Here is a 27,531-nt window from a genome sequence, read left to right as displayed (position 1 = left end):
GTAAGCATCTTTTAATATCATGGCTGCAGTCACCATCTGCAGTGATTTTGGAGCCCAAGAAAATAAAATCTCACTGTTTCCATTGTTTCCCCATTTATTTCCCATGAAGTGATGGGACCAGATGCCTTGATCTTCATTTTTTGAATGTTGAGTTTAAACCAGCTTTTTCACTCTCCTCTTTCACTTTCATCAAGAGGCTCTTTAGTTCGTCTTTGCTTTCTGCCATAAGGGTGGTGTCATCTGCATATCTGAGGTTATTGATATTTCTCCCAGCCATCTTCATTCCCTTCTCCAGGGGATCTTCCAGGGGACTGAACCCAGGTCTCCTGCATTGCAGCCAGATTCTTTACTGTCTGAGCCACCAGAGAAGCCCATATATATGTATATTTGTGGGCTTCTATATATAAAACACATTTTCTTAAGGCAGTCATCTGTTGATAGATCCTGGGTTGTTTCCATGTCTTGTCTATTATAAATAGTGCTACTATGAACACTGGGGTGCATTATCTTTTCAAATTAGAGTTTTTACTTTTTCCAGATATATGCTAGGAGTAGGATTACTGGATCATATGGTCGGTCTATTTTTAGGTTTCTTAAGGAACCTCAATGCTTTTCATAGTGGCTGCATCCATTTATATTCCCACCAATGCTGTATGAGAATTCCCTTTTCTCCACATCCTCTCCAGCATTTATCTTTTGTAGAGTTTTTGATGATAGCCTTTCCAACTGGTGTGAATTAACACCTCATTGTAGTTTTGATTTATATTTCTCTGATGATTATCAATGTTGAGCATCTTTTCATGTGCCTATTGGCCATCTGTGTATCTTCTTTGGAAAAATGTCTATTTAAGTTTTCTACCCATTTTTCAATTTTTTTTAATTGAGTTGTATGAGCTATTTGTATATTTTAGACATTAACCCCTTGTTGGTCATATCATTTGCAAATATTTTCTCCCATTCTGTAGGTTGTTGTTTTATTTGGAGTTGATTTCCTTTGCTGTGCAAAAGTTTTTGACTTTGATAAGGGGTCATTTATTTTTGCTTATATTTCTTTTGCCTTGGGAGACTGATCTAAGAAAATTTTGCTATGGCTTATATCAGAGAATGTCTTGCCTATGTTCTCTTCTAGGAGTTTTATAGTGTCATGTCTTATATTTAGGTCTTTAAGCCATTCTGAATTTAGTCTTGAATTTAATGTGAGGGAATATTCTAATTTCGTTGATTTACATGCAGCTTTCCCTACACCACTTGCTGAAGAGATCGTCTTTCACACTGTATGTTCTTGCCTCCTTCGTCATAGATTAATCGATCCTAGGTATATGGGGTTTATTTATAATAAACAAGGTTTATTTTGGGGTCTCTGTTCTGTTCCTTTGATGCATGTCTGTTTTTGTGCCAATACCATGCTATTTTCAGCACTGTATTTTGTAATATTGTCTGAAGTCTGGAAGATTTGTACTTTCAGCTTTGTTCTTTTTCCTCAGGACTGCTTTGGCAGTTCTGGGTCTTCTGTGGTCTTCTGTGATTTTTCTTGTTTCCTAAGGAAGGTCTGTATCACTATGACCTTCCATCTTAGAATTCCTTTTGCTGCAACTCATAGATTTTGTAAGGTGGTGTTTTCATTTTCATTTGTCTTGGGATATTTTCTCACTTCTTTGATTTCTTTGTTGACCTATCGGTTTCCTTAGTAGCATATTGTTTAATCTTCATATGGTCATTCATTTCCTATTTTTCTTTCTGTGGTTGACTTCTAGTTTCATTCTATTGTGGTCAGAAAAGATGTTTGAAATAATTTCTATCCTCTTAAAAGTGTGGAGGCTTATTTCATGACCTGGTATATGGTCTAACCTAGAGAGTGTGTATTCTGGGTTTTTTGGCTGTAGTGTCTCATAGATATCAATTAACTCCAATTGGACTGTTGTTTAGGACCTCTGTTGCCTTATTGATTTTCTGTATGGATAATCTGTCTATTGATGTCAGTGGGGTGTCACAGTCTCCTATTGTTATTGTATGATTGTCAATTTCTCCCTTTATGTCTGTCAGTATTTGTTTCATATATTTAGGTGCCCTTATATTGGGTGCCTCCTCTTCTAATATTGATCCCTTAATCATTGTATAGTGCCTTCTTTGTCTTTCTTCATGGCCTTTATTTTAAATTGTATTTAAAAACCTCTATCTTGTATGATATGAGTTGTGCTACCCTCGCTTTCTTGCCATTTCTACTTGCATTAAGTATATTTTTATCCCCTTATTTTCAGTCTGTATCTTTTGCCCTGAAGTGAGTCTCTTCTGGGCAACATATTGTAGGTTCTTGGTTGTTTTTTTTATCCAATCTGCCACTCTATGTCTTCTGATCAGATCATTTAGTCCATTGACATTTAAAATAATAATTGATAGATAGATACCTATTGCCATTTTAATCCTTGTTTTCCGATTGTTTTTGTATTTCTTCTTTGTTCATTTCTTTTTCCTTTGTTTTTCTATTTTGGGTTTAATTTTCCCAACAAATTTCTGAGGTATTATTATCTCTGTTGAATAGATAAGGAAGTTGAGATTCAACCCTGAGAACAGTCAGAGTCTCACAGCTAATAAGTGTGGGCACTTGGATTCAATATTAAATTTGTCTACCTCTAGACCTCAGCCCTCAACTATGACACCATACACTTGCTATTTGGAATGCTATTTGCTTCTGTTACCCTCTTGGATACCCAAATACTAGAATCAGTTGTTTCCTTCATTGTGATTCCTCATATCACTTCAGCTATTCCTGTATTCCCACACTTACCACATTGCATCATCAGGATTTAAATGTATGTGTTCATATTTAACTATATGAGCTCTGTGAGTGCATACACTTTAATCAACCAGCAGGCCCATTCCAACCACCTCGTCCATACCCAGGTGCAGTTACAATACTGGACAATAAAGTACCTGAGTGTTCAGCATCAGTCTCTCTCAAGACCTCATTGTTATCTCCTAATAAATAAAACAGATGCCAGTAATGAAGGTGGACAAATTAACCAAGTGAACAAACAGCTCAGAGGCAGATCAACTATATATGGGAACTTGACATATGAGAGAATGGTAATGGGAAGAGGATGGAGTCAGGACATTTGGTTATCATGTTAAAAGGAACAAAATTAGACCTCTATCATACATCATACAAAAATTAATTCTTTATGGATTAAAGACCCATGTGAAAACAAAACTTTCACATATATAAAATGAGTAACTGCAATGGTGATTATGGAAATAAAAATTAAGGCCATGATAAAATGATGATTTTAAAACTACTAAATTGGCCAAAGTTAAGAAATCTGGTAATAGTGTTGGAAAGGTTTGGGTTACCAGAAACTCTAAATACACTTCAGATATGGAAATAGATATAGAGATTTTTCTATAGATATACATAGAGATACCTCTATAAAATTGTAAATATAATACATGTAGATATATCTATATAGATAAAATCTTAGGAATATCTAATATCTATTGGCAATATCTAATAAGTAGTTATACTATAATATATGCAGTTTAAAAAAAGAGAGTGATCAGGTGTAGTTCCTATGGAAAACAGCATAACAGTTCCTCAAAACATGGAACTGACTTTCAGCAATTTGACTTTCAGGTATATACTGCATGGAAATGAAAACAGGGACTTGAGCAAATATTTGTAGAGCCATGTTCATAGCAGCATTATTCACAAGAGCCAAAGCTGGGGGCAATCCAAGCATCTATCTATGGATGAACGGATAACAAAATGTGCTATGTATAAATATACAGTGGAATATTACTAAGCTTTAAAAAGGAGTAAAATTCCAATACATGATAACAACATGGATGAACTTTGAAAACATTATTCTAAGTAAAATAAATCAGTAACAAAAGACAAACACTACAATTCCACTTACATGAGGTACTTAGAATAGTCAAATTCATAGAGACAGGAAGCAGAATAGAGTTTGCCAGAGGCTGAGGGAAATGGGACAGGGGGAGTTAATGTTTAATGGGTACTGAGTTTCAGTTTGGGAAGATGAAAAATTTCTGCTGATGGTGATGATGGTTGCATAACAATGTGAGTGTACTTAATTCCACAAAACTGTGCACGTTAACATAGTTAAAATGGTACATTATATGTTATGTACGTTTTACCACAGTAATAAAAAAGAATGTACATGTATCTACTCATCCAACTGGCAGTGGACATTTGACATATTTCCAGTTTTGTTTGTTCATTTGTTCGTTTTTGTTGCTTTTGTAGACACTGTTACTACGTACATTCTTTTACATGTCTCCTGTGCATTTGCAAGAGATTCTATAGAGAATATACCTGAAAATGGAATTGCTGGGTCAACTTTACTATGCCACATTTTTTTCCAAAGTGGTTGTACTATTTTACATAATTTACATCATGAAAATAATAATTTGCAAAAGACGTTCAGGAAATGTTAAAGTATAGTTAGGGGATAGGTGAGTGTCTCGACATCCAACCATCCGGAAGTACACTGCCCAGAAAAGGGCACCCTACCAGACCATACCTCCCATATTCCTTTCTTTGCTAGGCATCCCTTTTAAGACCATTGGCTAATGCTGGACCTCAGGATGGTAAATATCTGGAAACTCTGAGAGGGAGGAAAGGCTGAATGAGATGGGATGCTGGTCTAGAAAATGTTCATGGGCTCTTTGGAGAGTCTAGTTTAGAAGCACAGCTACTGTTCTTTGCTTGGCTGCAGCACTGTTCTCTTGTCTCTGGGAAGTTCATTCTCTTTGATTAACTAAGCCACCTCAGAAGGATCTGGATCTGCAGAATGATCCTGAAAAAGGAAAAGGCAAGTTAGAAGACACATGCAATCTAACTTCAGATGTTAGAAAACCTGTCTTATAGAAGTGCATTCATTCTGGGACATTCAGAGAGCAGGCTGGGTGGTTAAAGGCCACAGGGAAACTGTATAATCTTAGATCTGGGCAGGCACCCATGAAGTAGGCTGCCTGTGAAGTCCTGGGCAAGGTCAACCATCTAGCTTGTCAAAGATTCCAGGATTGGAGGCTGGGGAAGCTGGAGACAATAATGGCCAAAGTCCTCTCCCAATCTGTGACGATAGTTCAAATCCACCCAAATGGTTGACACCCCACCTGCCAGTAACAATGCTCCAGTTCTAGAACCACTCAGTTGACATTTTAGTTGGGTTTTCTCTCATAACCCATCTGATGTTACCATGAACCACATAAGCCCTTGAAACATAATCTGTGTTCCCCAGAGAGTTAAAACTGCTGCCAGGTCTTAGGTTTTACTATCTGTTAAGCAGGCCATGTACTCCACTAATAAAAAGCCACTTAAAGCAGATGCATACACTTTTTTAAATGTTTCAGTAAAGTCATAATCTGCTAGCTCTTCTATAAACGAGTCTACCATCTTTTCAAGATTTTTCTCCCACTTGCATTTTAAAACACTACCATATTCTGCAACAAAGGTTCTGGAAGCTCACAAGATACTGAACTTAAAGATTTAGTAAATGGCCCCAGACAGGTCTCTTTTGATACTGTCCAAGGCACAGCCATGAGGAAGGGGCCACAAATAAGCCAACTAATTGCATGTCACTTGAAAACCACTGGGTGGAAACTACAGGCCACTGAAAGGTTTTGATCAATATTGACTCTAACTTGAACACCAGGAAGAATGTGAGGCATGATGGCGATGTCTTTTCCATCTGGCAATTTCTTTTCTAAGCAGTAATTAAATCAGTGAAAACTGAATGTAGTCATGCAAGTTGCTCACATTTATTTTAGCAGCAACCATGAAACCCAAACCCCATTGACACTCTAAAAATCTACAACTGGTAAAATTTTAAATGTCAGGTCCTGCTAATTTATTTTGTAAGCTACTCCAGGGAAGCCAAGCAGCAGCCCAAGTCCTCCCTGTGGGTGGGAGGAAGGCTTCTCCACACAGCTGAAGGCAGACTCCATGGGCTCTGTGTCCCTTCCCTGGCACCAGGTGCGTGGTATCACTGTGAAATCTTCTGCATCCACTGCCAGCACTGGCAACCTGTCAAAATCCTAGTTCAATACTTCCACTTGGTGCTAAGTCAGAACAGGTGTAGGAATTACGCAACTGCCTTGTACCTTCATCTGCATATTGCAGCTCGAGAGCAAGCTGGCTCAGGTGTGCTTCCTTCTTTGGTCGTTGGTTTCCACAGCCCGGGACAGGCTGGCTGCTGGGCATGACCTGGAGGGTTGCTTCATGGCTGACGTTTGATGCGTTTCTGACAGCATGTTTGAAGTTCTCCTTTCAGTCTTGTGAGGCAACTTCTTTCTGTTGTGGAATCAGTTCTCCCCTCCGAACACACCAGCAGTTTGGGGCACTGCCTAGACGTGCCCTGAGCCCAGGGCTGGAGACCCTCGGGAAAGGGGGGCAGTCATGACTTTCATCTTAGGAGCATCTCACTACCTTTCACCTCACCCAGAGTGTGAATCTGGGAAAAGAACCACAGGCCACCTTTAGAGACAGAGTAGGGACAGGGCTTCCCTGGTGGCTCAGCTGGTAAAGAATTCACCTACAGTGTGGGAGACCTGGGTTCGATCCCTGGGTTGGGAAGATCCTCTAGAGAAGGGAACAGCTACCCACTCCAGTATTCTGGCCTGGAGAATCCCTTGGACTGTATAGTCCATGGGGTCGCAAAGAGTCAGATGTGACTGAGCAACTTTCTCAGGGACAGGGAAAAGACCCTGAGGCTGGGAAAGACCGAAGGCAAAAGGAGAGGGTGGCAGAGGATGAAATGTTTGGATAGCATCACCAACTCAATGGACATGAACCTGAGCAGACTCTGAGAGATAGTGAAGGACAGGGAGGTCTGGCATGCTGCAGTCCATGGGATTGCAGAGTCAGATACAACAGGTGAAGGAAAGTTACACAGCTCAAAATAGCCTGGAGTTAAAACTCCCCTCCGGGTCCTCCTCACCATTCTATGCAAAACAAAGAACTCTCTCACCCGAAGAAAAAAAAAGTGGACATTAAGGTTGATTACACCCAGCTCCCAGCTGGTCCAGCTTCTCCAGAATTCCTTGCCCCAGCCATTTAAGAGATAGCTACTCCAAACAATCTTGGAGAAGAGCAGGCCCCCTTAAGACAGTAGATTTCCACATATATGCCTATATATACTTACTCTTTTCTTGGGTTAGTGCAGCAGCTCACTAATCTGACTGCTGCCCCTTCTCGCCTCATTAAAGGTGTTACAGATGTTCCTGTAAAGTGCCAATCCTGTTCTTTTTCTGAACCTCGCCTTCTCTGACTACCTTACCCTACAACAGGGACAATAAGGAGCTGACTCAGATTCACAAAGAGTTTAGCCTTGAATAGTTTAGACTTAGCATCTCATGCTTTCTGAATGAGCAGTACCAATTATGGACCTAATGTTTTTGTATTTGTTTTTAACATTTATTTGGCTGCTCTGGGTCATATTTGTGCCGAATCTTTAGTTGCAGCATGTGGGATCTAGTTCCCTGATGGGATCTAGTTTCCTGAACTAGGGATCCAACCCGAGCCCCCTGCATTGACAGCAGCAGGTCTTAGTCACTGGACCACCAGGAAAGTCCCTTGACTTACTTTTAGAAGGTTAATGGTGATTATGAATTGGGGGTTGGCTCTCAGTCTGACCCAGGGACTGAGACTGCTGCTGGAGCGGGAACATGAAAGTAGTGGATGGGAAACCATCAAAGCTTCCTATATGCCAGTAAAGTTTGTCCTAAATATACCAAGCTGCTGTATGATCCCACAACAGAAAAGTGTGAACCCAGGGCTGGGATCCGCCAAATCGGTCCAGATGAGGTGCTGATAGAGGGCAGAGGGACACAGAACAGGCAAGAGGCGGGAAGACATAGACGCCCAATATCCAGGATAGTTTCCTACCCAAGCACAGGGCTGAGGACACAGCCTAGAGAGGACATGGCAAATATGAGAAAAAGAGTCAGGAAGGTGCTGGCAGAGTGGAGAGGAAGGCAGTTAGTTGCACTGACATCCTTAAACAATTTTTAAACATAAACCAAATATATATATATTTTGGAACCCAAAGTGGAAAGGACTAGATTTTTCCAAAATAAAAATGGGAGTAGGTAGGCTTCACTGCAGATGGTGACTGCAGCCATGAAATTAAAAGACGCTTACTCCTTGGAAGAAAAGTTATGACCAACCTAGATAGTATATTCAAAAGCAGAGACATTACTTTGCCAACTAAGGTCTGTCTAGTCAAGGCTATGGTTTTTCCTGTGGTCATGTATGGATGTGAGAGTTGGACTGTGAAGAAGGCTGAGTGTCGAAGAATTGATGCTTTTGAACTGTGGTGTTGGAGAAGACTCTTGAGAGTCCCTTGGACTGCAAGGAGATCCAACCAGTCGCTTCTGAAGGAGATCAACCCTGGGATTTCTTTGGAAGAATTGATGCTAAAGCTGAAGCTCCAGTGCTTTGGACACCTCATGCAAAGAGTTGACTCATTGGAAAAGACTCTGATGCTGGGAGGGATTGGGGGCAGGAGGAGAAGGGGACGACCCAGGATGAGATGGCTGGATGGCATCACGGACTCAATGGACATGAGTCTGAGTGAACTCCAGGAGATGGTGATGGACAGGGACGCCTGGCGTGCTGTGATTCATGGGGTCGCAAAGAGTCGGACACGACTAAGTGACTGAACTGAACTGAGGCAGGCTTAGGATGCTCAAGGCCTGGTAAAAGCAGTGACTTGGTCTAGTTTTAGCTAATTATGTAATGAGATGAAATAGGTCCCATGTCACCATGGAGGGATGGAGCTGGAGTACCCTGCCGGGCTGGCTGGTGAGAGGCTAGTTGTGAAAACTGCGCTGCTGAGCACACAGAGCCACCAGGCCAACAGGCCAGGCAGCAGGGGCTTGGGGACACAGAAGCCTCTGGACACTGTGATGGGCGGACACTGGATTCTACTCACCTGGCAGTTTCCAGGCAGTCCCCCCATCCCACCTTCACCCAGCTATTGCAAGAGAAAGGAAAGCTGCGCTTAATGACCCCAGGGAAGGGTTTCTCTCTTCTCGTCTGTGCTTAGTCACTCAGTCATGTCCGACACTCTGCAACCCCATGAGCTGTAGCCCACCAGACTCCTCTGTCCATGGGTTTTTCCAGGCAAAAATACTGAAGTGGGTTGCCATTTCCTTCTCCATTTCTCATATAGAAAATAAAGAGGAAAACAAGCTGAGTCATCATGAAAAAATTATAACCTGATACTAGAGAGACGAGAGATACATGGGGACCACTGGAGAGAAGGCCAGGAGGAGAGCCCCAGGCAACCTAGGGACATGGATGTGAGCGTGGCCGTGACCCCCTTTTTCAGGAAAAAGGAGCGAACTGTGGTATGGGCCCACTGGAGTGGAGGGGGCACTGAAGCCTTCCCTGTTCCAACACCAGGGAAGTCTACTGAGTCTAGGATCCAGCTCTCCCTTCACCAACTTACCCATGTGCAGAGTCTCTTCCCTCCCTCCTTTGCTCACCTGCCCTGGAGTGACCCTGCCCTGCCTCCGTACCCAGCACCCCAGCAGCTCTCAGACCAGCAGCCTGAAATCACTGATCTGTCCTCTAGGCCCACAGTATAAATCATAACAGGTAACTCTCAGCACCTTCCTATGGCCAGGCACAGTGCTTTTGCCTGTCTTAACTCCTTTAATCCTCATAAAAGACCCTATGAGATAGGTGTTGCTTTTATCCCCTCCATGGGGAGATCAAGGCACAGAGAGGTGGAGCAACTTGCCCAAGGTCACACAGCTATTGAGCAGCAGAGATAGGATTTGAGCCATGAAAATCTAGCACTGACATCTGTGCTCTCAACCACTCCATTATCCTGCCTCTCTATGCCACCTGTCTGAGGATGCTTGATGCTAGGTCACATGAGTTAGTTTTTAGGCCCTACTGGTTTAGTGAAACAGGATTTTTGACTGCACAACTTCCTGGGGGCTTTAGCACATGAGCAGACAGTGCAGTCTGCAGCAAGGGCATCTATCATATCAGCTTTTCCCACACTTTTTGGTCACCAGCCCTTTTCTCCCCCTTTTCTTCCCCTTGGAGGAAAGCATGAGCTTCGTTGCCCAGAACAGTGCAGCTTTAATGTTAACTGAGGGTTCCATGTAAAGTGGTTAGGCTACCTTGACCTCTATGAGAATTGTGCTGTTGGATCCCTACTGGAATAGGCAGTGGTTATCAGAGGTGGCTGAAATCAATACATGAAAGGCCCACAGGGAACGTTATCTTATATGGATCAAGCTGAAGCCAATTGAACCCACTGATGAGTCCTAGCACCACAAAAAGAGAGGCATTTCTAGGGACTAAAACAGGCATGCCAGCAAAACGGTACACAAATGTTCACAGCATCATTATTCACAGAAGTCAGAAGGTGGAAACAACCTAAACGTCCATCAGTGGAGAAAGGCATAAATAAAATATCCACAGTGGAGTAGTAGTCAGCCATGAAAAGAATGCAGTACTGCTACAGCTATAACTTGCATGAACCTTGGAAACATTATACTAGCTGAAAGAAGCAAGTCGCAGAAGGCCATGTGTCCTATGATTCCATTCATATGAAAAATCGAGAGAGACCAAACACAGATTCATGGCTGCCAGGGGCTGGCGGGTGGGAGATGGGACATGACTACTTAATGGGTACAGGATTTCTTTTTGAGATGACCTAAGAGTTCTGAAATTAGATAGTGGTGATGGTTGTACAATATTGTGAATGTACTAAATACTACTGAATTGTATTCTTTACTGTGGCTAAAATGCTAATTTGATATTATGTGTATTACAAATGAAACAGAAAGAGAGGCAAGGCATATCTCCTGATGGGGTGTAACAGGAAGTTCAAACACTTCTCACGAGGTCTAGGCAAAAAAAACCAACTTGGTTACGCCTCTAGAAGTAACTACCAGTTTAAAGGAGAAACAAGGGGAAAGAGGAACATATTCACAACTCTATGGGGAGGTAATCAGCAAAATCCCAAATGAGGGACATCTAAGGAACAGAAGACCAAGTTTCTTCACAAATAAATGACAAGAAAAAAAGAAAAACAACAGTGGGTGACTAGTCAGATCTTCAAAGATTTACAAGACCTAATCTGGTCCCATCACTTCATGGGAAATAGATGGAGAAACAGTAGAAACAGTATCAGACTTTATTTTTGGGGGCTCCAAAATCACTGCAGATGGTGACTGCAGCCATGAAATTAAAAGACGCTTACTCCTTGGAAGAAAAGTTATGACCAACCTAGATAGTATATTCAAAAGCAGAGACATTACTTTGCCGACTAAGGTCCATCTAGTCAAGGCTATGGTTTTCCTGTGGTCATGTATGGATGTGAGAGTTGGACTGTGAAGAAGGCTGAGTGTCGAAGAATTGATGCTTTTGAACTGTGGTGTTGGAGAAGACTCTTGAGAGTCCCTTGGACTGCAAGGAGATCCAACCAGTCGCTTCTGAAGGAGATCAGCCCTAGGATTTCTTTGGAAGGAATGATGCTAAAGCTGAAGCTCCAGTACTTTGGCCACCTCATGAGAAGAGTTGACTCATTGGAAAAGACTCTGATGCTGGGAGGGATTGGGGGCAGGAGGAGAAGGGGACAACAGAGGATGAGATGGTTGGATGGCATCACGGACTCGATGGACGTGAGTCTGAGTGAACTCCGGGAGTTGGTGATGGACAGGGAGGCCTGGTGTGCTGTGATTCATGGGGTCACAAAGAGTCGGACACGACTGAGTGACTGAACTGAACTGAACTGCACACCCGCATGCAAAGTGCATGTTTGGATCGCAGTTTAAACAGATCCGCTATTTTACCTCTCACTCTGTCCCGTTCTATTCTATTCTAACGGACGTTCTATTCTATTCTAAGGGGACGGAACCCTTGCCCCCTGCGTTGGTGACGCTGAGTCTTAACCACTGGACCACCTGGGAGGTCCCCAAATCAACTTTTTAAAAAGCATTAAGGAGACAACCAGGAAAATTTGATGACTGACTCGATTTTTTTATGCTCTCAGGAATTATCATTTAATTTGTAGGTGTGATCATGGTAATGTGGTAAAGCAAAAAAGAAAGATTTTATTTTCAGAGATATATACTGAGGCATTCACAGATGAAAAGATGTGTCTGAGATCTGTAAAGTAATTCAGTGTGAGGAGGGGAAAGAATATCGACAAAAATACAGAAGAAACAAGATTAGCCATGAATTGATAATTGCTTGAAGCTGGGTGGTTCTAGCTTAATTTTGTTTTAAGATGGAAAATACCCATAAGAAGTTTTTTAGAAAACAAATTGTCGAACAGCAAATGCAAAGAACCCAGTCTTGGATATGGGATAATTTTCTAATCACCAATCCTCTTTGTAGATGGAGGATGTTAAAATTGGACCTACAAAAAAAATAAAATAAAATAAAATAAAATTGGACCTACAGTTGTACAATCAGGGTTTTTTCAATATTAATGAAGTTTTTTCTCCCAGTTTTATTGAAATATAATTGACATTCAGCACTTACACAGGTAAGTTTACATTACATAGCATAATGATTTGACTTACATATGATTATCACTTCATGTATTTAAGTATTTAACAAACATCCATTATCTCATATGGGTACAGAACTGAAGAAATAGAAAAAAATTTTTCTTCTTGTGATTTTCTTCTTAGGATTTCTTCTCTTAACAACTTTCATACGACGAGTGTGTATACTCACTCTGTTGTGTCTGACTCTACAACCCTATGGAATGTAGCCCACCAGTTCCTCTGTCCATGGGATTTTTCGAGCAAGAGTACTGCAGTGGGTTGCCATTTCCTCCTCCAGGAGATCTTCCTGAACCAGGGATCAAACCCAAATCTCCTGTGTCTTCTGCACTGGCCGGTGGATTCTTTACCACCGAGCTACCTGGGAAGCCCAACGGTGTTAACTGTATTTATCATGTGGTACATTACATCCCTAGTGCTTAAGTTGTCTTATAACTGGAAGTTTGTGTCTTTTGATGCCCCTCCCCCAAACCCTCCTCCCCTCACCCCTTGCCACTGGCAACCACAAATCTGATCTATAAGATCAGGATTTCTATCCTTTCTGCCATATTTTAGAATAAAAATGATCATTCTCATAAAGCAGAATGGAGGTTACCTTTAGAGTCAAGGAAAGTAAAAACCCAGAATTTTGAGTCCTTACTGTGCGTAGTGCTTTAAGTGTCCCGTGTGCATGCTAAGTCACTTCAGTCGTGTCCGACTCTGCAACCGCATGGACTGTAGCCCGCCAGGCTCCTCTGTCCATGGGATTCTCCGGGCCAGAATACTGGAGTGGGTTGTCGTACCCTCCTCCAGGGGATCTTCCTGACCCAGGGATTGAACCCACATCTCTAATGTCTCCCGCATTGGCAGGCGAGTTCTTTACCACTAACACCACCTGGCAAGCCTTAAGTGTCTTACATGTATTAATCTCTTGTTACAAGTTTCTATTGGCTTTCCATCCCACTCAGAGCAAAATACAAAACTGGATGGTGTGATGCCCAGCATGAGTTGGTACCTGACACTGCTCTCTCTCCCTTCATACCGCACAGCCTCCCCCTTATTCTTTTAACATAGCTGGTGCTCTCCTGCCTCAGAGCCTGTGAACTTGCTATTCTGCCTTCCTGAAGTTCTCCTTCCCCCAACTGAACTCCCTCACCTGCAGGTCAGACTTTCCGTATCTCCCTCCTTATGTAATGTGCACCTGAACACCCAATTTGCTCCCTGCAGCCTTTCCCCCCTGTTTTATTTATCTTTAGCATATATCAATCCCTGACAAACTATTTGTTTATTGTCTGTCTGCTCCCAATGGATGAAAAGTGAAAGTGCTGGTCATTCAGTTGTGTCTGACTCTTTGAGATCCCATGGACTGTAGCCCGCCAGGTTCCTCTGCCCATGGAATTCTCCAGGCAAGAATACTGGAGTGGGTAGCCATTCCCTTCTCCAGGGGATCTTTCCAACCCAAGGATCGAACCCAGGTCTCCTGCATTGCAGGCAGATTCTTTACCATCTGAGCTACCAGGTACAAACCCCAATAAACCTGAGGTTTTATTCACAGAAACATGTTCTCAGAACAAAGCCTGATGCAGAGTAATATTCATTAAGTATTTATCGAATGAATGCATACACTTAATCCATGTCAAATCCATTAGATAAACATACCCATGTATCTTTAGGGGCTGAAATATATGTTTCTATAGTGGCCAAGACCCTCCTGGATTAGCTGGATCTAGTGAACCTGGGCCAAGATGCCCAAGATGCAGAGCAATGTGGGAAGATCTGCCCTCCTGGTCCATTCCAGCCTGCAGTAGGGACAGCCAGTGGGGGTGGCCTACAGCCCTCTTGAGGCCAGGATAGCTACTCTATTCCTGAGAAGAACAAGAATAGCTGAAGGTCCTGCTGAGGGCTGGCAGCATCTGCTGGAAATAAACTTGGAAGAAATGTCAGAGCTGAATGGCGTATTTGGGGATCACAAGAATGTTGTGGACTCAGGCTCTACAGATGGTTCAAGATTCCCAAATAAATGTATTCTCTGGGGAGAGCTGGACAACACGCAGATGGAATGACATTCTGAGAGGCAAACATCCCACTGAGCACTACTCTGGAGGAGGAGGACCAGGCCCTGAAAGCCATCTAATGTATTTTGAAGGATTTCACTCAGACCCAAGATGATGTCTTGAATTACTCTTCAGGTTCCTGCTCATGGGAATCTGGGTTTTCTCCAAGGGAAGCAGGGAGCCAGGTTCCCTATGGAACCTAAGTCAGGCAACCAACGGTACTTCAGAAGCAGGGCTCTGTGTCTTATGCCTCCCCTCTAAAACTGCAACAGAACTGAGCTTCCATATGTCATAGAAGAAAGTAGGAGGCTTATTTGCTTAAGAAACAGCATGGTTGAAATAATCGGACTCTAAGAAGGAAACTGTGTCTCATCTTACCAGATGCTCATGTCCTGAAAAACTATACAAGAAAATGACATGTTCACGATCTGAATGTTTCAATCAGCTAGGTGATCCTGCTGATTCAAAGATTCCTATGGGAAATATTTTGGTAAACAATCCTTAGAGTTTCAAACATGAACCACATTTCTATACTTTCCAGTTTACCCATAGCAAAGCCTCTATTTACATCAGCCAGTTTCAGCTCTGAAAGCCACCTTGTGGAATTTCAGTGTCTCTTGGCTGTGAAATGGTTTTCTGGCAGGCTTTCAAAGACAAGGACAGATGGCATTCCATGGGGGTACTCCCAGCTCTTTGTTTTAGCAAATATTGACACTTCTGTAGGAAACAGATCCAGATACTGTTTCTTCCTAACTCATCTTGGCAGTCCTGAAGGTTTGGAGAGATAGGTCAGCAGAACTGGGAAAGTGCACTTGCCACTGAAATAAGACAGACATACATCAGGGAGAGTCATGTTCACAGTTAACTGATGCTTGTAAAAGGCACCAAGTAGTAAACACGCTGATCACAAAGCACTTTCAAACAAATGAGACAGAGAGGGAAAGAAGAGACAACTGAAGGAAAATGCTCTCCAAAAAAATTCCAATTACTGTATGAAACTCTTTTTCTTTTTCAAGATTCTTTCTAATCTAGATGTCAGTAACAGCAAGGCTATGATAGTTTTACTCAGAAAATCAGGGGATATTTGCTGTAATTCAAAATTAGGATACACTGGTAAAAAGCACTGAAAGTCCATCATACACTGTCCTTTCTAGAGGGCAATTGGCAGAATATGTCTAATTCCTCCAAACGTTTATATTCTTTCACTCAAAAATTTGGGAGAATTTATGCTATGCAAATAATCTGATGCATGCCCAAAATTATATATAAAAGAAGTCTATCATGAAGTAGTTTATAATAGTGAGAATATAACAACAACCTAAGCAACCTATTTATCAGTCGAAACTATTTAAATTAAGGTGCATCTGTATTCTGAGATATTTTGTTCCCTGTAAAGATGACAGTATAGTACTATATTTGTTTATATGGAAGATAAATAAGTGGTGCAAGCATTATAAGTGGTTTTTATAAAGCAGTTACCAAAAAAATTATTTTTATAAAAATTGTTATATAACTTACATATGGTAAGTTATATAAATTATAAAAATTATTTTACAAAAACAATATAAATACAGGTGTGGGTATTACATTAAAAAAGTAATTTTATCTTAAAATTCTAAGTGATTTTAAGTTCCTATTGCCTTTCTGTATTATCTATTGGTGTTGTTTAACAAGGAACATAGATCACTTTTATCAGCAGGAGAAAAACTAAAAAGTATTTCAAATTGTAGAAAGGAAGTCATTGATGAGTTTTATCCACTTCTCTTACAAAAGCCCAACCCTGTTTGGCTGGGACCTCCCAGCAGGTAAGAGGTGGAGGACAGGGCAAGAGCCAGTGCAGATGGAGCCTTGAAGGAAGACACGAGGCACAGGGTTCAGGCGGCTTCCCAGACAAGCCCCCAACCTGTGCGTCCTTACCTGAGCAGGCCTCCAGAGCGCTGACCTCATCGTTGTGACTCCTGTTCCACAACACTCCTCCTTTACCTTGGCTCTGAGTTTGCCAGTGACTCGGCAGTACCCAGAGTATCACAGCCTTTACTCAGGAAAAAATATCGTTCTTACATAATAACAAGAACAAAACAAAAGCAGAAGGAAAATTGAAAAATATCTGCATTACTTTCCTAGAAATGCCCTAACAAGTTACCACACAAAAACTTGGTGGCTTAAAACAGCAGAAGGTGTTTCTCTCACAGTTCCAGGTACCAGAAAGTCTGACATCAAAGGGCAGGCAGGGCCGTGCTCTCTGCAGGCTCAAGGGGAGAACCCTTCTGAGCTTCCTCCAGCTTCCAGTGGCTCGTCACTCCAATCTCTGCCTCCAAATTCACATTGCCTTCTTCTCTGTAGGGCTGTGTGTGTCCGTGTGTCTTCTGGATTCAGCCCCACCCCTAATCCAGTGTGCTTTACCTCAGTCTTGACCTGCAAAGATCCTATTTCCAAAAAAGGTCACATTTTGAGGTCTAGTATGGTGACATCAATTAGGAGGGTCTATTGGCAACCCACTCCAGTACTCTTGCCCAGAGAATCCCATGGACAGAAGAGCCTGGCAGACTACAATCCAAAGGGTCACAAAGAGTTGGATGCAACTGAAGCAGCTTAGCACGCATGCACATTCAACCCACTACAATATCATAAACAAGATTTGGTCAGCAAGCAGAAACTATGACTAGTATTTATCTTTTAAAAAGGTGAGTGAAGGGACTTAGCTGGTGGTCCAGTGGTTAAGAATCTGCCTTGCAAAACCAATACAATATTGTAAAGTAAAAAAAAAAAAAATCTGCCGTGCAATGCAGGGAACTTGAGTTCTATCCCTAATCAGGGAACTAAGATCCCACATGCCATAGAGGTACCGAGCCTGTGTGCCACAAGGAAAGATCCCAAGTGACACAGAAAGGATTCTGTATGTCCCAACTAAGACCTGATGCAGTCAAATAAATATTAAAATTATTTTATTTAAAAAAATGTGGGTGAAGGCAGTCAAAGTTTGGCAGGGGCTCAGAAGCAGATCTAGATGGACCAGGAAGGCCTGCCTTCTGTTCTTGTAGTTTGGCAATCAGAAAGCTGCTGCTGAGTTAAGATCAGATAGAGATTCCAGAATTTGGGAGGATAAAGCTACTAATTAGAAAAAACCAGCAAGGACAAAGAAACAGGAAGGACTTGGTTAATGATGTGAATTAGTAAAGGGAATAGTATAGCTGCGATCAAAAATACAAATATGCTTCAGAGATGATTAAGCAAATGAGACAATTCAGGTGCTAAACTAAACCTGTTAGATAATTTAAAAAACCATCAACCTCATTAAATAATGATTTAATGGTTGTTGGCCTCAAAACGAGCTTCTTATTAACAAAGGAGCAGTAAATCGGTCCTTGGCAAACTGCACTTACATGAATTCTTGGTGGTGGTTGCTTGGGTTTCCTACTTTGTGGATGACCAGTGACTTTCCCTATAATCCACCTTATCTGCTGCTTCCCTCATCAAATAGTGTAAAGTTGGAGAGTGAAGACCAATGTGAGTGTTAGACTTACAAAATGTCATCAGGCAGGGGCATGTGCAAAAAAAAGGAGGACGCATCACAAAGATGGAAAGCTGTCAGAGAGGATGCTGTTCAGATTCTTATTCCAGTTGGAGAGTATTAAGAATTATTTTCTAAAGCTGTGTGGTTGTGTCATTGGACTGAAAGCCTCATAGTTAAGTAAGAACATGAATTTGGTTGTAATCTAACATAACTCATCATTGGTCACCAAGACTTTGAGACACTCAAGATGAGAAGGGAGCTTCGAAACCTGTCCAGTTCAATTTCTGACTGTGCAGGCAAGAGGCACAGTGTCCAGAAGATATAGGTGCCCTTTCCAAGATGATTTGCTTGGGGCAAGTTAGGATTAAACTGAAGAATCCCAAACTCTCCCCACATACGTACCATAGGCTATGATCAATCTGATCAGGCAGTTCTTTTTTCTTATTAGTTTTATTGATGTAAAGTCAATTTCAATGTTTTGTTAATTTATGCTATACAACAAAGTGATTCAGTTATATATGTACATTCTTTTTTATATTGTTTTCCATTATGGTTTATCCCAGGATATTGAATATATTCCTATGCTGCACAGTAGGAGCTTATTGTTTATCCATTCTATATATAATAGTTTGCATCTGCTAACTCCAAACTCCCAATCCAATGCTAAGTTCCCATAGTTTACATCTACTAATCCCAAACTCCCAATGCCAAGTTCCCTTGGCAACTACAAGCCTGTTCTCCATGTCTGTGAGTCTGTTTCATAGTCTCCTTCTGTGTCCCATTTTCGATTCCACATATAAGTGATATCATATAATATCTGACTTTCTCAGTCTGACTTACTTCACTCAGTGTGATCATGTCTAGGTCCAACCATATTGTTTCAGGCAGCATTTCCTAAATACTCAGACTGTCAGTGTGAAGTGCTGCTCTACTTTGAACAAACCATTTTGGTTTTACATTTGTATGTTAATTCGCTATGAGTGGCTAAAATAATATTTTTAGTCAAAAGAACTAGATGCCCAGTAGTACTGAATAAATGGTTTCTGAATGAGTAGAATACAAAAATCAGACCAAGGGGCAGCAGCTCACCAGATGTGCCAAAGACAGATATCCACCCTCTCCACCCTGGTCTTGGGAAGACCATTAGCCCCATCTTCCAGCCTCCTTTGCACTGAGGTGAGGCCATGTGGCTGAGTTCTGGATAATGACATGTGAGCGGAAGTCATGGGGGCCACTTCCAGGCTTGGCCCATAAAGTCCTCCCAACCGGGCTTGATCTTCACTCTATCTGCCAGCTGAATGGAGAGAAGGCTGAGGACCTAAAGGAGGATAGAGCCAATGAGAAGAGGGCCTGCGTCCTCAAATGACCTCAAAGAGCACAGACTTCCCCTATTGTAAACCCCTTTCTGAACTGTGAAATAAAGCAAACTTTCACTGGGTTAGGTCACTGAGTCTGGGGGTTGTTCATGATAGTGGTTAGCCACCCTGACTAGGTTTGTGTGACTGGTTAGGCAGAACAGGCCCATAATAGTTTAGGGATCCACCATTCATAGACAGGACCAAGGTTGGCTACAGGACCAAGGCTGGCTATTTCCCTTTGCTGTCACGTGTCTCTATTGCAAACTGTTGTAGATTTCTCATTCCCTGCTGGCTGGCCTCACTCCAGTGTTTTGTAGACCTCTTTTCCTAATTCCCTTTGTGTCCCTGCAATCCCTTTACACACACACACACACACACACACACACACACACACACACACACACACACACAGCAACTGCAAACTCTGGAACCTTAACCTGACTTTTAAGAATTCCAATTCACATACAGAGACAAGGTGTGGGGGTGGGGAGCAGCAAAGCTACTTAGCTTGTTGAGTTTCCGGCATAAGCCTGGCCTTACACAAGCGTACTTCTCACAGGAGGAGACTTAGGTGCCCAGATCAGTGGCAGCATTTTGCCCCGTTCACATCCTGCTTCCCTAATAGGACTGTAAGCTCTTGTCCTCCCCTACTTTGTATCCCAGTGACTGTCACCAATGGGTGCCTACTGTGTTGCTGATAGTAATTGCGGCTGACATGGACGAATAGGAGTCAAAACAGTGTAGGGATCACCAAAGAGCCACACCACACAGGCTGCTGTGAAAACAGGGCTGGTTATTTTTGTGTAAAAGATCAAAAAGGACAGAGCAATGTACTGAGAGACAAAACAGGACTTCATTTCCCTTGAAACTTTGCAGAGAAGATAAGACGTGAGCAGATATTACACCTTCAGAAGCCGTGGGAAGAACGTGGTGATTGAGAAAGGGCATCCTCTCCTGCAGGAAGAGGAGGATGAGTCAGGAGTAAACAAGGAACAGCACAGAGGCAGTGTGGACTGTGGTGGAAAGTGGAGAGCTTGAATTCTCACTCTAGCATTGACCGAGGGCATGTCCATGGTCACGACCCTGAAACTCAGGTTCCTTGTCTAGACCATACAAAATGGAGGTAGTGCCTACTTCATAGAGTTGCTGTGAGGAGTAAATGAGCTCCTGCCTGGAAAGATCCCAGAAGAGTGGGGTTCAGTCCATCGCAGCTCCTCTAATGAAAGCCGTGTGTGCCCATGGCTCACAGATGGTGATCATCACCATCCCAATGTCCAAAGCAACTTTCAGAAGATTATAGACTAACAAGAGAGCAAGAATAAAGTTCCTCTTCATGAATTATCATTGATTCATCAAGACTGGTAGATATTAGACTGCAAATCAGGTCATTCATGAACGTATTTTGCAGAAGCCTTTGGCAAAATGTCTCAGCCATTGCAGACTCATTTAAATTCCTGTGACTATGCCTGTTACGAAACTAGCTATACTTAATAGCTATCTTAAGAGCTTAATAGAATAGCTATCTAATTCCTCCTAGATAATATGATTTATATCTTAATTTATATCTTAGATTTTAAATATGCTATTAATCCTGGAAATTGTTTTTCTTAACCCTGGAGTTTTTACCACGAATTTATATTTCTTGTGGCTCATATGAGCAGAAATTTTCTAAAAGAAGGATACAAGGTTTTGACCAGTTCTCTTTCCTACTAATTTTAGATAAAGAAATTGCCATGAGAAAAAATACTTGTGTTCACCTCACACCAGAAATCTTTCAGTGATCTCTTTCATGTCAAGTTGTAATCTTATATTTATAGGGGTAAGCCAGATTATTGCATGAAGGGCTCAGAATGTACTATTGTAATGTTATTAATTCACAGTCATTAATTATTCATGGAATATTTCACTAACCATACTACACAGTTGCAGTTGCATTTTTAGATTTTCCTTCCACTTGTCTGATGTTCTCTTCTGACACAGACTGTGTTAGTTAACGAGACTATGTAACAAATTACCCCACAATTGAGTGGCTTGAAACAATATTTATTATCTTAGAGTCATTTCAGAGTCAGAATCTATGTGCAGCTTACATCTTTAGACTTGGGGATCTTTCACAACGCTGTGATCAAGGAGTTGGCTAGGGCTATCATCATCTCAAACCTCAAGCATGGAAAGACCTGCTTTAAGCTTGTTCAAGTGGCTGTGGCAGGCCTCGGGTCTTCACTGGCTGTTGGCTGAAGATACCAGTGCCTTTCCATGTTAGCTTCTTTTTTAAAAATTTCTTAATAGGAGGATACTTGTTTTACAATGTTGAGTTGGTTTCCACCTCACAACGACACAAATCAGCAATTATTATATATATAACCCCTCTGTCTTGAGCCTCCCTAACCCCTTCCATCATACCCCTCTAGGTCGTTAGAGAACATCAGGCTGGGCTCCCCTTTGTTACACAGCAGCTTCCCACTAGCAATCAATTCTGCACAGCCACATGAGCTTCTATATAGGGCTACTCTCCGAGAGAGAGCAAGAGATGCACAGAGAAGGTAAGTGCTGTGGTCTGAATGCTTGTGTTCCGCCAAAATCCCTGTGTTGACACCTAGCCGCTAAGGTGATGGTATTCGAAAGTGGGGCCTTTGGAAGGTGATTAGGTGATGAGCCCCCTTAAGGAAGATGTTGAGGGGTTTCCTTGGTGGTTCAGTGGTAATGAGTTCTCTTGCCAATGCGGTTAGATCCCTGGCCTGGGAAAATCCCACATGCCACAGGGCAACTAAGCCCGCACATCATAACTACTGAACCTGTGCTCGAGCCTCAGGGAACTGCAACTACTAAGCCGCCAAGCCGCAACTACTAAGCCGCCAAGCCACAACTACTGAAGCCCGAGAGCCCTCGGGCCCATGCTCTGCAACAAGAGAAGGCACCGCAATGAGAAACGAAAAGGAACCCCCAATCGCCACAACTAGAGAAGAGACCACAAAGAAAGGAAGACCCAGCACAGCCAAAAATAAATTAATTTTTAAAAAGCCACTGAGAAAGGGCTTTTTAAAAGCCTCCCTTGTCCCTTCCACTCTGTGAAGATACAAGAAGCTAGCTGTCTGCAACCCAGATGAGGCCTCTCACCAGACTAACCTTGCTGGCACCTTGACCTTGTACTTTCAGCTTCCAGAACTGTAAGCAATAAACTTCTGCTGCTTATAAGTTACCCAGTTCTTGTTATAGCAGCCCAAACAGACTAGGATAGTAAGCAAGATATAAGACACAGCCTTTTTATAACCTAATCTTGGAAATGACATTGCATCACTTTGGCCATACTCTATTTGTCAGAAGCAAGTAACCAGGATCAGCCCACAGCTGAGGACAGGAAGTCATTTCAGAACATGTCTGCCTCACAAGAATGCATTTAAAGCAGTGCTTATCCAACTAATCCTGGTGATAGATCAGCTTTCTTTCCCCTGTTATAGGTCAGTACTTTTGTACAGTAAAAAAATTCATTTCTAGAAAAATTAAACAACTACAGTATAGAAAAGCGAACCTATTGATCATGGCTTGGTTGTTACAACAATGTCAAAAGACTGTAAACATTTCTAAACATTCAATTCTATTACTTACCTCATCTGGACCAGAAACAAATAGTTTATGGACTAATCTCAGTTATAGACCATCCTTTGAGCGGCACTGGTTTAAGGATCTGAATAAACACAGACGGCTTTTCAAGTCAGCGATTCATACTTTTCACTTGGCTATTCCTGGGAAGAGGGATTCTAGAAAAAAATTTTAAAAACCCTAAAAACAAACAAACCCATTCTCCACTCTCTCTGACTTCCTAAAAATGGGATCTTTTGTTATGTTGAAGGTCAAAGGCATGTAGGATTGATTATGAGTCCCCTGTTTAATATTTGGCTTCAAGGTCCTTTCTGTGCCTGCATTCTCACCAGTCTGTAAGCCACAGATTTGAACTGCACGGTCTGACTCAACATTAAAAAAACTAAGATCATGGCATCTGGTCCCATCACTTTATAGCAAATAGAAGGGGAAAAAGTGGAAGCAGTGACAGATTTTATTTTCTTTGGCTCCAAAATCACTGCAGACAGTGACTGCAGCCATGAAATTAAAAGACCCTTGATCCTTGGAAGGAAAGCTATGACAAACCTAGACAGTGTATTAAGAAGTAGAGATATCACTTTGCCAACAAAGGTCCATATAGTCAAAGCTATGGTTTTTCAATAATCATGTAAGGATGTGAGAACTGGACCATAAAGAAGGCTGAGTGCTGAAGAATTAATGCTTTTGAATTGTGGTGCTAGAGAAGACTCTTGAGTGTCCCTTGGACCATGAGATCAAACCAGTCAATCCTAAAGGAAATTAACCCTGAATATTCATTGGAAGGACTGATGCTGAAGCTGAAAGTCCAATATTTTGGCTACCTGATTTGAAGAGTCAACTCACTGGAAAAGACCCAAATGCTGGGAAAGATGAAGGCAAAAGAAGGGGCAGCAGAGGATGAGATGGTTAATAGCATCACCAACTCAATGGACACGAATCTGAGCAAACTCTGGAAGAGAGTAAAGAACAGAGGAGCCTGATGTGCTGAGGTCCGTGGGGTCTCAAAGATTCAGATACAACTTAGTGACTGAACAAGTCTGACAGATACTATGATTATCAGCTCACATTTTAAAGGTGAGGAGTCAGCCCCTTCCCCAACTATATCAGGAAGTTTGAAAGTCCTTCCTGTTGTTCATCTATTGGGATCCTTCAAAACACATCTCAAGTGCAAAAGATTCAATTCAACTGAAAAAAAATATGTTTTGAGTACTGACTGAGTGCAAGTTTCTGGGACATACTACCTTGAAGAAGGTACTACCTCTGTTCTCACCTGGTTTACGGTACTTACTTTGTGGTCACTTACATTTCTAAAATATTTAGGCATTTGAGAACATTCTTTCACTCCCCAATGAGACCATTAACTTACAGAGCAAAAGTACTTCATTTCCTATCCTTCACAACATCAGGCAGTTCAGTGGGTCCTCAGAAAACACTGAGCTAGATGTCTGAATTCAGCAGTGTTAAGCCCAGAACCTGAATCCCTGTCCAGGGACTAAGTGTCCCAAATCTCACTAACCTGGCAGAGCATCTCTCTTCCAGCCTTTTCACACCTGATAACCCACTCTCCAGGGCTTAAAGTAGAAGCCAACTTTTCAGAAGTCTGCTTCTGCTCCCCTAGTTCTCATAGAGCAAACTGGCATCTGATGTGGAGTTCTCATTACATTAGCCCCAAGACAGAGGAGAAAACCAGGTGGAGGAAAGAACCTTTAAAAGCAAGTCTTGCTCAATTTCTTACACAACTGCCAACCCTCAGCTGGGTATGCCCACTCTATCCCTCCCTCCCCCCCTCCCCAGGAAGGGAGTGAGTTAGCAAAACTTACAATGGTAAGGCCCAGTGCTGAGCACAAAGGTAAGCCAAACAGGTTTGTTTGTTTTTTTTTTTGCCCTCAAGAATGTATAATGGACAAATCAGGTCAATTTCAACTACAGTGCAAAGTGAAATGTGCCAAGTGTTGCAATGTTGGCATACGGAGAAATCATTGTGGGAGAACAGATGGGGAAGGAATTCCAAATACTGAAAATTCAAAGGATTTGAATCTTTGGGTTAAGCCTCGGAAAATGGGTAATACAAATGATGGGTAACACTCAGAGGCCACTTCCTATCTACCCAGTGCTGTGGTTGGTGGTATACACACCTCATTTAGGGGTCACAACACGTATCCCGAGGCGTGCTCTCATTAGTTCCACTTCACAGTGAGGAAACAGGTACTGAGAGTGACCAATGTGTGCAAGGTCCAAGCTAGTAAGCAGTAGAGGGGGATTTGGACTCATACAGAGTAAGGATGGAGCACTAGCGCTGTTAACTCTCACTTAAGGAGCAAAGGAGATGGTGAGGGAAGGCCTAGCCTCTGGCAGGGCAAGCCGGGGGAAGCGGGAGGGAACAGATAACAGTTCTGTTTGATCTTTATGGCAACTTTGGAATCTATATGTCAAACTCTCGGCTTTACAATACATTGCCTGATCTCCCCACAGCCTATTGAACAGTACTTTTATCCCCATTTTACATATAAGAAAACTGAGGCACAGAGAAGTAACCTTTCAAGGTCACACGACTGGTAGTGGTGCTGGGATCTGAACCTACTGGGCCAGCTCAGTGTTTTCACGTGGGTGGAAGCCCTCTGCATGCCGCCCAGTGCCCCAACTTCCCGCTCCCCCCCACCTCAGTCTATACATCCTGTCCCTTCCTACCCACCTTTACCCTGGACCCCCTACTCCCACCTCGCGGTTTCAGCCATAGCCGCTCAGCCGACCACCACAGGGTTGAAGGCCACTTCGCGCCCAGAACTACTTCTGCTCCCAGGAAGCTTTGCGTTCCCCAGGCATAAAGAGCCTTTGAGCGCGGGGGCCCCGCCCCGCGCGGGCCCCTCCCACGGGCGCCGGCCCTGGGCGGCCATGGGCGTGTCCCCGGCGGCGGCGCCCGCGGCCCGGGGCGGAGCTTGGCTACAGCTCGGAGCTTCGAGGCAGCCCGAGAGGGCGATCTCCGGCCGCAGGTGGCTCCTCCTCCGCCACTCCACAGCCGCAGGTACCCGGCCGGCTGCGGTGGAACCTCCTTTGTACCCTGCTCCGGGGGCCCGCGACGGCCGCTGCGCGTCCAGGTCCATTGTTTCGCCGCTCTGTCTCTTCCGGACAGGTGCCGGCGGCGCGCGGGGCCCGCACGTGCCAGAGCCGCGCGGCCTGAGCGCAGGGATCCGCGGGCGCCCGCCTGGGCGTCCTCGGGCGCGCGGCGGGGATGAAGTACTTGAAGCCGTGGTGGTCGGACGGCGGCAGCCTTCTTCACCTCACCATCCTGCTGAGCTTGGCGGAGCTCCGCCTGGACCTGGACCTAGACCTCTACCTGCTGTTCCCGCCGCGCACTCTGCTTGGAGATGAGCTGCTGCTCCGGAACGGCCAGACGAGCCACATCTCTGCGCTCAGTCCTTTCCCGGCCTCGGGAGGGTGGGGGCGCGCCGAACTGCTGCACCCCAAGTGCTGGGAGCGGGACCCCGCGGCGCCGCCAGAGGGCCGGCTGCTCCGGGAGGTGCGCGCGCTGGGGTCCCCTTTATCCCCAGCATCCGAGTGGACGCGTGGCTGGTGCACAGTGTGGCTGCAGGCGACGCCGACGGGGCGCACGCGCTGCTCGGCACCGCAGCCGCCTCGTCTGCCGGGGGAGTGGGTGCAGGCGTGGACGGCGTTAGCCAGGCTGCGCCGGCTGGCGGCGGGGGTCCGCGAGCGGTTCAGAGTAGCCTGTTGGTCGCCGAGGAGGAGGAGAAGGCACCCGCGGAACCGACGGCTCAAGTGTCGGACGCCGGCGGACACGCGAGCGAGGTAACAGGAGAGCGGGACGCGAGCGGGTGCTGGGGACCTGGCCGGGAGCCCTGGTTGTGGCGGGCGGGGGTAGGGGGCGGCACGCCTGCGCACCTCCACCCGTCGCCCCCGGGCGGGTGGGGTTTGCAGGTTTGCGGAAAACTGTGAGCCTCTCCTTTTTGTGAATTCGACCGAAGAAGGCTTAGTGCTGTCGCTATGGCTCTTAGGAACCAAGTAGGAAGTCATCAGTTAGGTTATAAAGAACACCTGTCCTATGTTTGACGGCCATCAAGGGCAGTAGTTCGGGGGTGGAGAGGGCGGACAGTATGCTGGAAATTTTCTGGCCCATTGTGTTCGTTTAGTACCTCGTGTAAAATGACGTATCTTTTTCCGGAACCGAAGGCGGCCTTGGACCGTGTATCCGGGAGGATACACGTTTCTCTTAACCGCGCTCCCGGCCCAATGTGCTCACCTCCTTCGGATTTGTACCCATTGCAGTTCGGTTTTTAATGCTTCTCTGGATTGAGGGGCTGTGGTCAGTGTCCACTCCGAGGCCCGCAGACAGACCGGTCTGCTCGTACTTAACGATTCTTCACACCTCCCCCCAGAACTTGTGTAACCCCTTAGCATAAAGAACACGGGTAGCCTGACAGTCACCTAGTGACTAACAAGTTTCCTTTGGTTCGTA

The 27,531-nt window shown here is 43.7% G+C and overlaps 1 protein-coding gene and 1 long non-coding RNA gene across 3 annotated transcripts in view; one reads left to right on the top strand and one right to left on the bottom strand.

Annotated features, from left to right (window-relative positions):
- Positions 1-1,634: 1,634 nt before the first annotated feature.
- LOC121819412 (uncharacterized) lies at positions 1,635-25,858 on the bottom strand. Its single transcript, XR_006059650.2, has 4 exons — positions 25,753-25,858; positions 23,067-23,218; positions 6,121-19,420; positions 1,635-4,814 (listed from the first exon to the last, which is right to left on the bottom strand). It is a non-coding gene; the product is annotated as an uncharacterized LOC121819412 (long non-coding RNA).
- A 94-nt stretch (positions 25,859-25,952) lies between these two features.
- LOC121819411 (nuclear factor erythroid 2-related factor 3-like) overlaps positions 25,953-27,531 on the top strand; it is a 28,313-nt gene continuing 26,734 nt past the window's right edge. For both annotated transcript variants that reach the window (XR_009600422.1, XM_042248658.2), the window contains exon 1: positions 25,953-26,864. Coding sequence is in view for 1 of the 2 variants with exons in the window: in XM_042248658.2 (XP_042104592.1) it covers positions 26,290-26,864 (575 nt within the window). In the remaining variant the exon portion in view is untranslated. The remainder of the gene's footprint in view (positions 26,865-27,531) is intronic.

Source organism: Ovis aries, chromosome 4 (assembly GCF_016772045.2).
Source record: "Ovis aries strain OAR_USU_Benz2616 breed Rambouillet chromosome 4, ARS-UI_Ramb_v3.0, whole genome shotgun sequence".
Classification (NCBI taxonomy): Eukaryota; Metazoa; Chordata; class Mammalia; order Artiodactyla; family Bovidae; genus Ovis; species Ovis aries.
This window is presented reverse-complemented; position numbering and strand designations above follow the sequence as displayed.